This window comes from Rhipicephalus sanguineus, chromosome 4 (genome assembly GCF_013339695.2).
Source record: "Rhipicephalus sanguineus isolate Rsan-2018 chromosome 4, BIME_Rsan_1.4, whole genome shotgun sequence".
Classification (NCBI taxonomy): domain Eukaryota; kingdom Metazoa; phylum Arthropoda; class Arachnida; order Ixodida; family Ixodidae; genus Rhipicephalus; species Rhipicephalus sanguineus.
The window spans coordinates 61,236,369-61,245,418 of record NC_051179.1 but is presented as its reverse complement, the minus strand read 5'-3'; the positions used below and the strand labels follow the sequence as shown (position 1 = coordinate 61,245,418).

At 46.6% G+C, this 9,050-nt stretch overlaps 1 protein-coding gene across 15 annotated transcripts in view; it reads right to left on the bottom strand.

Annotated features, from left to right (window-relative positions):
- Positions 1 to 5,851: 5,851 nt before the first annotated feature.
- LOC119390073 (clumping factor A) overlaps positions 5,852 to 9,050 on the bottom strand; it is a 136,648-nt gene continuing 133,449 nt past the window's right edge. For 14 of the 15 annotated variants that reach the window (XM_037657611.2, XM_037657610.2, XM_049414633.1 and 11 more), the window contains one exon: positions 5,852 to 6,016. In XM_037657611.2, the coding sequence (XP_037513539.1) occupies positions 5,915 to 6,016 (102 nt within the window). In that variant the 3' untranslated portion in view covers positions 5,852 to 5,914. The remainder of the gene's footprint in view (positions 6,017 to 9,050) is intronic. The other variant, XM_037657607.2, reaches the window with a different exon arrangement.

The window sequence follows — 9,050 nt, the reverse complement described above, 5'->3', positions numbered from 1 at the left end:
TGATATTCGATATTCGATTCGATATTCGAAGGTGGATATTCGTATTCGATTTGTATTCGAAAAATTTGATATTCGCACACCCCTAGTAGTTGCTTATGTTCTCGACCTCCTTCAGAGGCTCGGAAAAACAAAAGTCCTTGTGGAGATCCACATGAAGGCAGCGCAAGTATTGTCCAAAGAATACTACGCCAAATCGGCCAAAAAAACGTAACTTCGAAGTGGGAAGTCAGGTAATGTTACTGCGGCCTTCCAAGAAGAACAAGCTGGAGGTTCATTGGGAAGGGCCCGCTAAAGTAATATCGAAGCTTTCCGATACCAACTACGAAGTAAAATTAGGAAAGCGGTCTAACATAATTTATCACAGCAACTTGATGAAACCGTACGTTCAACGTCAGGCGGTCGTACATCTGCTTTTGAATGCTTCAGAGGAGGAAGCAGCAGAAATTCTGGCTTCTAGCGATGTAAGCGAAAGGGGTTCAGAGGTAATGTCGGAACAGTTGAACCTGGAGCCAAGGTGGAGTCAAGTCTGGAAGGAGGACTTGAGAAGGATTGTTTCTGAGTCTAAAGACGTGTTTTCCAGCCGTCCCGGAAAAACGACGGTTATTAAGCACGACATCGAGCTTACATGTGAGGAACCAATCCATAGTAAGCCATATCGATGTTCCCTTGTGCAGAAGCAGAGCATGAAAGATGAAATCGATAAAATGCTTGAGTTGGGAGTCATAGTGCCGGGTGAAAGTGACTATACATCTCCTCTAATATTGGTTCAAGTGCCAGGAAAGGACCCTAGGCCATGCATCGATTATCGTCGCCTTAACGTCATAACTCGAGACCAGACTTATCCGATACCAAATCTAGGGGAAAGGGTGGAAACAGTGTCAAATTCAAACTACAATTCCATGCTAGACCTCGTGAGAGGTTATTGGCAGGTCCCCCTTACCGAACGCGCTAGCCGATACGCCGCGTTAGTTTCTCCATTCGGAACGTATCGTCCACTTATGCTAAGTTTCGGACTGAAAAATGCGCCTTATTGCTTTTCGAGTCTAATGGACCGCGTTCTTAATGGCCTGTCCGAGTTCGCACTGCCGTATCTCGACGATGTCGCCATCTTCTCGAACAGCTGGGAAGAACATGTCGAGCATTTACGAGTCGTGCTGAACAAGTTGAAAGAAGCGGGTCTTACAGGGAAACCTGCTGAATGTCACCTAGGATGCGGTGAGGTGTCTCACCTGGGACACATTATGGGGCGTGGCCGGCGTAGACCTTCAGAGATCAAGGTAGCCGCCATCGTGAACTATCCACGACCAACCACCAAGTCTGAGATAAGGGCTTTCTTAGGGCTAGCGGGATACTATCAGCATTATGTGCAACACTACTCTACCATTGCCAGCCCTCTAACTGATGCACTCCGGAAGTCGGAGCCAATTAAAGTGACATAGGACTCAGACAAAGAGAATGCGTTTTGCAAGCCTAAACAAGCCTTAAGCGAAAAGCCCGTTCTCATGGCGCCCGACTTTTCCAAGGGCTTTATCATTCAGTGCGACGCGAGTGATCGCGGCATGGGAGCTACATTGTGCCAAGAAGATGGCAGTGTGCACGAAAGACCAGTTTTGTATTTAAGCCGAAAACTGAGCTGCAGGGAAGAGGCATATAGTAGCTCTGAAAAGGAATGTGCCTGCCTCGTGTAGGCCGTTCAAAAGCTGGCCTGTTTTGTCTCCGGTTCCAAGTTTGTGGTCGAAACGGACCACTGTCCTCTAACCTGGTTGAATAACATGTCGTCCAGAAGTGGCCGGTTACTGAGATGGAGCATGATACTTCAACAGCACAATTTGAACGTTCGTTTGAAGTTTGAAGTTTATTTCATTATTTTTGTGGTATATATATTTACACTATTAGGGACCCAACAGAATTGTTAAAGGCACCGATTAGAACGCGCTGAGTCGCGCGTTCTAATCGGTGCCGCCTTCGGCTATCCTTTCGGTTTTTCGCTGGCAAATTGGGGCAAAATTTTGTCCTCATTGCGGCCTCAGCTGAGCGCTTCCGCCCTGAGTGATCTCAAGGGCCCAAAATTATTTTGAATTCTGTTTCATTGCGTTTGTTACACGCGTAATGTTTTGAGTTCCGCTTTTAAGAGTTTTGGGTCCCACATGTGCCTCTTGATATAGAGGGAACAAAATTTCGACAGACACGTAGCTAGGAATATATTATGCTATTTAGGTCTGGTGTTCTGTCGGGTGACCGAGGGCACTTGCTTGTGTCGTGGGTTGTCTGTTGTCGGACTGTTCTTGACAAGTTGCGGAACGATCAACAACAAGTGCGGATACCAAAGACCGTCAGAAGAGACGAACAAACCTAGTCGACACATCTTGGCGACAAGCCACTGGAGTCGGGATCCGGCCTGGCGAATGGGATCTGTTCACGCAACGAAGCGTGGAGCCACACGTCCTCCATGGCACTGGAGGTGAACCTGGATGGACCTGGCGAACGAGCGCGCCCGGCATCCGAGCCACGTGGAAGCAGCTCGTCTTTCCGGCGCATTGTCTGGCGGCGGGGGTGCTGTTATGCCAGGGCTCCCAACCCAAACTTCCTTGCTTCGGCAAGGCATTCAAGCTGGTACAACGTTTGACGTAAGTGGCGTCAACACCAGCGAGGTGCCTGACAGGGGCGTAGCCAAGGGGGGGGGGGTTGGGGTGGTTGAAACCCCCCCTGAAATTTTTCAGTTTTGCTTGCGTATATAGGCACGCACACATACAAACGCACGCACGAACATACATAAAGTATGGTTGAACCCCCCCCCCCCCCCCGAAAAAAATTTCTGGCTACGCCTCTGGTGCCTGATATAAACGGGTGCCAACTAACGCGGGAGTCTCATGCAACCCCCAGCAACTCCTGCGATGCGTCTGACGCGACCGACGGAAATTTCATCCACGGATCGATTCCACGGATCCCTCTCATCCACGGATTCGATTCCACCCAGCGACCAACGGCGGTTTCTGATTGGAGGCTTCGAACTACTGGCTGATGCAAGGAATCGGCCAGGGCTATAAAAGAACCAAGCTGCGCAGAAAGGGGGACAGCGAACGAAGAAATCCCGGGTCGTCGTAGCAGCTCACTGAGAGCCCCAAGCCCTCGGCCCCAGTGCCGAATATGTAACGCCTCTGTTTATATGTATATAAATTTATATGTATATAAACTCCCCGTCGCCTTGTCCGCTCCGTCTATCATCTCTGCGCAGAAGCAGCCGCAAGCTCAGACACCCGATACCCAACAGCGTTCATTTCGGGCGTCCTTCTTTGTGCTTCAGCGACGCGCTGCAAGTATCGAGCTGCTTGTTGTTGTTCGTGTGACATTCCAATTACTCGCTATCGCATTCATTGCTTCGTCGTTGCTGCGGAACTGTGACTTTTTGTATTTGTTTTACTTTATACGTTGTCACTACGCGTTTTTGCTAGCGTGAGAGAGCCGCGGCGTTTACGTGTCCCTCGAATGCAGAGCGGCGTCTTCGTCGCTATTAAACGCTGATTGCGCACAGCCATCACTTTCCACCATGGGGAAAAAAATGCATCCTTTCCAAAGTGGTGCGAAAAGCGCGCCATACCGTAGTACTTGGCGAAGAAGTACATGTGCAGAAGCTCAGCCCCCGTAGTTGTCCCTTCAATGCCAAGATAGGTTGTCCGCGAGTATAGCAAACTTCACTGAGGTAGCAACGAAAGATACTAGAGCCATGCCCTGAATTGTGGCAGTCAGAAACAAATAATTGCTTGAAATGTGACTAACATTGCAAAAAAGCACGAGGGAGCGCTTCTTTGTCCCTCGTCCTTTTTTGCTCTGTTAGTGATATAATGGATCACCAACTTGCCCAAAGAATTGCCCTCTTAAATTGCTTGAAGATCTGATTTGAAATAGAATACTTCATTACAACGGAGCTGCTAAGCTTTTGGTTATGCTGTTCGCGTCGACGGATAATTATCATCATCATGTACCGGCACGCGCTATCCTCGTCCTCTTCTTCCTCTTCTGCTTCGCTCCCAGAACATATGCGCCGATTTGTAAGGCGTGGAATTCAATAATCCTGATGGGTGAGAGAACGAGTACATAGAGAGAGAGAGAGAGAGAGAGAGAAATTCCTGGCGAAAGAAATTCTTGACGAGGTGGTATTCGAACCAGCGTAAGCAAGATGAGCATCGTAATCACTTGGCTATCCATGCACGCTAACAGAGAATAACATAGCTTTAGTATAGTATAGCATAATATAGTATAGTATAGCAAAGGGGTAAGGAACGGAAGTGAGAATGAGGAGAAGAGATGTGAGGTTGAGGAGGAGGAAATGGACGAGGGAGAGAGTAAAGCATAGCATAGCAAAAGAGAAATAGATATGAAGAAAGCGAGAAAGACAGAAAGAGAAAGAAAGACACAAAGAGAGAATCAACGAAAGAGAAGAAATATATAGACAAAAAGAAAAAGAAATAGAAAGAGGAAGCGAGAAAAAGAGATATATAAAGAAACAAGTAGAAATAAACAGCGACAAAACAGAATAAATAAATAGAATAGAATACTAAGTAAATAGAATAAACCGAATGAAGAGAGAAAAAGAAAGAAAAAGGGGAAGAAAGAAAGAGAAAAAAAATTTGCAGTGGCTTAGCTCGGCTATGCCAGGATATACGTAGTGTTAGCAAAGGTTCAGCTGATTATTCTTAGCTTTCCACGTTGTCTATGATTATTAGCCTTCTTCTGCTCATTGTTCGTACGCTAAACCGCTAATTGCGAGGCAACTACTTCGGGATCCGATGAGATAAGCTTCTCCGTTCTTCTGCGTCGTTGAGCAGCATTTGCGCTCTCTTTCTCCATGGCGTTACCCACCTGCAAACGCCAGTCAGAGGTGCTATCAATCGGCTCCAGCGCAGTGTCAGACGGCGACTGCACAGCGAAGGCGAATAGTTGCACGCGCGCTGGCGCCAGTGTGTCTGCCATGGCTGCGACTTCACTCCTCTCGAATGCGCAGACCAGCAGCGGCGAGTCGCGCGCGGTGGTGGCGGAGAGCGCATGAGATCGCGGTGGCGGAGGGAACGCGGTGGCGGAGAGCGGTGAGCCAGCTGTGTGACATCACTGATCCTCGCGCATGCGCAGCACGGCTCATGAGGCTCCACGCGAAATCGGCTCCGGCTAGACAAGTGTAGCTAACGCTACAAAATAAAGCGAAACAAAGAAGGCCTCCCGCTCCGCACTCGCTTCAGACTTGGCACCACTTGTGCGAAGCAAGCCTTAGTTTTTTCGTGTGTATGAGCGAGTTGGTTCATACCCGAGGAAAAAGACGCATAAAATACATAGACTATTTTACGTAAGGCATATGGGCGCCGCCACCTTGGGTTATTAAACAATTTTTTTTTACTTTTATTTCGGGACGTGAATTGATAAGGTTAGCAAACGTCGAATGCACCAACCCAACCGTTATCATGCGTATACACCAACCGTAGCACTGTTCCTTTAATTGCTAAAGATACGAAACGGTAAAGTTTACAGCCCAATATGACGGCATTGAAACCCATATGTAAAATAGTCTATAGAAGAACAGTGCGCAACTACTGCGTTCAGCCGGTGTTTTCGTGTTTATTTTTTGCTTTAGTGTTTGTAAGGCAATTGGTCTGCATTTAACAACGTATTTATCATCATAAAATGCTGTGTGTTGGTTGCAAGCTACAAACTTAATTTAGGTGACTTTTTCCTGCAGTTGTGTGTTTGAATTATATCTATGAAGTGGAAGAGAAATACATATCACACCATTATAAGGACAGATACAAGCTACCATTGGGAAAAACAAAAGGCAAACATGTTATGATTGTTTAAAAATTTTAATCAGAACTTCAAGAGAATAGCTTCACACTTTTTATATATTCTCGTCGGTTTGAGCTGCGTGTCATCGTACGCACTTTCCGTCCTGGCAAACGCCTCTAACCTGTTCACCCATGCTGCGTGATATCGGTACGGGAGCTCCGTCTGGTCCTTGTTCTGGTGCAACCTGCAGTTAGTACGGTAGCACAAAAAGTGGCTACAGTGGCTCATTTTAAAAGACGACGAGAATAAAACAACCACATTCTGTCTCAAACTTCGATATTTTCAGCGCAACAGAGGATGAATATTATTTTGCTTTTACAACTGCTCACACCAACACAAAGAGGACAGAATTGAGTCATTAGACTTCCATTTGAATCTTGTAGGTAACAGTAGCTATAGAACAGTTTATAAAAAAATCATTCCTTCGGTTTCTACATATCTTTCACTACACGCTTTAACAAAAATTGAGCTGCTCTGACATCGCCTAAACTCGTTGAACATAAAATGGCGCTGGATCCAATGTTGCTGAATGACGACGTCTCTTTGTCAGGGCTACCCTGGCGAAGAAAGTTCTTCGGCGTAATATTCAAGACATCGCATTTGATGTCATTGATGGTTGCAGAACTTGCTGCCTTCCATGATTACCTAGAGTTCGTAATTGAAGAACCATCACAGGCATGGTCAAATTTCTCCGACTCCTAGGCAACTCTTCAGTGCCTTAATTGTGCAAGCATTTCGTCATAGACCTAGTGAACAATTACTCGCTTGCGTAAGGCTCCTTCATCACTACTCACTAGAGAAAAACACCAATGCAGGGTATCAGTGGTTACGGGGTCATTGCGGTATATACAAGAGCGACCGTGCAGATGAGGCCATCTGATCTGCCCTGATGGTCCCCACTGTATAGTTATAGCGTTATCTAGAACGGACGCTGCCACAAGGCTTCGTTCGCTAGCACGTGGACTTACACTTGCACAGTAGAACTCTACGGAATTCACTAACGCTTATTTCCACAACATAGATCCGAATCTACAGCTCCATCTTGCATCAGAAATATCTGGAGCTGAGGAGACGCTTCTGTGCTGCATGTGGTTTCGCAAGGCCTTCACAAGTGCCTACTCATTTCGGATCGGTCGAATGCGACAAATGTGGCAGTGAGGAAACGATCGCCCGTCTCTCTGAATGTCCCCGCTGCAGTGCGCCCAGAATAGAACTTTGAATTGCTTTAGATTCACTTGACAATTGCCCTTTGTCGGAGGAAAGGGTCCCGGGACACTGGCTAATACCGTCCTCAGCACAGAAGGCTTTGAATGCATTGTTGCGCTTCTTATAGACAAATGGCCTTAGAGACAGACCTTAAGCAGCGTCGCATTATGTTTTCTTCTTTCTTTTACCTCTTTTTTTGGTCATCAATTTTCTATAGCCGTTTATTAGCCTTACCCCTTTTTTCTAGCACGGGGTAGCCAGCCGGTCTGAGAACTGGCTAACCTCTCTGCCGTTGCGTCTATTTCCTCCACTCTTAGAAGCGTTAGCTCCAGCAATAATCCCAAATCAACGATTTTTCATCACTTCCAGCCTTCATCTACCCCTAAACTTTTTATCTTGTTTGGAGCGCCTAAACGTACCATATAAGTGGACCTAGCTGTTCTTCACTTTTGTAAGATTCTGTTTGTAGGTCTGTTGTAACATCAAATTGGTGCAACATATACGAGAGTAAGGATAAAATACTTTTGCGTACGGGTGTCAATTGGTTCATGCGTTCTCTTAGGCCTAACAAAATCTACGAGTTCCTTAGTATTGTAGGTTTCCTGTTAACCTCAATATAGGCGGCGCATCAACTCTACTAACAGGTGGAACCCAACGATTATGCTCGCCAACGACATCTTTCATTTTAGGGACATTCCACACGTCTGGTTCTAAACACATAAAGACGACTTAGCCAACGGGCACATTTTCAATGAAAGACTACGTAACCTGTCCGGCGAACACTTTTGGACGCATGTATGGTTGCCGCGAAGGAGTCGTTTCAGACTCGCTTTCAGATATTTACAGAGACCTACGTCATAAACATTTTTTGTTTTGCGCATTAACCAAAGCCCAGATTCCAGCCTCCTCGTTTAACGTTTAGAGATAGAAAACAATCGCCTAAATATAGAGTGGCACCGAAGTCGCGAATTCAGCACTTCTCAAGGAATGTCTCCATTCTTGTCGCTCACCCGGGATGGAGTTTGCCGAATCGCCATTTGGGCGAGTTGTCGCGCCACCAGGGGAAGTGCCACCACAACGATTCCCAAAACATCAACTTATGTCGCGAGAATGCCACGGCAGAAGAGGCTCCAAGGCATTGGTGCTTGCTTTAAAGTTTACGCCAATTTGAAGAGATGCCTGAACGAAAAGCAACACAAACTGCTTAACTGCTCTGAGGTGCTCATCAAACGGGACCACAAATATACGGAAGTCATTGTAGCGCAATGGAACACGGACAGAGGAGACGGCAGGGCATCACGAGCGCGCTAGCCACGAGCGGAAACCCCGGCGCACCATGAGTGAGTTTGTTTAAACCAACTCGATCAAGAAGTTTTACTGCGGGGCAACAAATGGTTGGGTCTTTTCTAGAGGAACTTCATAGCTGGGAGGGACAGTGGGATTTCACACGGACTTAGGGAACGAAAAGACTACCCGGCGCTATCAAAGCCCTCGGAGTATTGCATTGCCTATGAGTCTTGCGGTATAATCTTCAATGCGTTGTTTTAAGCCTTTGTCTATTTGCCCAACTATAATAATCACAGTTACGCGCATGTAGTGGTCTGAATCACACTACCGAGGGGCGGACCATAAGCCTTGTGTTAACTTGTTCCCCTATGAGGCGGAGTAATAAGACTACTGCTGGGCGCCAGTTTGGACAGAAATTCCCAGTTTTGCTCGCATGGGATCTACAGAAAACGTTGGACTTTTCAGGAATTTTTCTAGTGCTGCGCGAGCGTGCTTTTCTAGTTTCTCACAACACGTAAACATGTAAATAAACACATGTTGTCTTCGAGACGGCACTCCTCACAGGAAACATCGCCCTCAAGGCAAATGAAGCGACGACAGCGCGGACCAGTCAGAATATTGATACACACTGTGCGTCACATTTTAAAACATTCAGCAAGTTCTTGCTTTTTGCCGTAAATGCGACTATAAGATGTCTAAATTAGATGACGTGGCCCACGTACTGA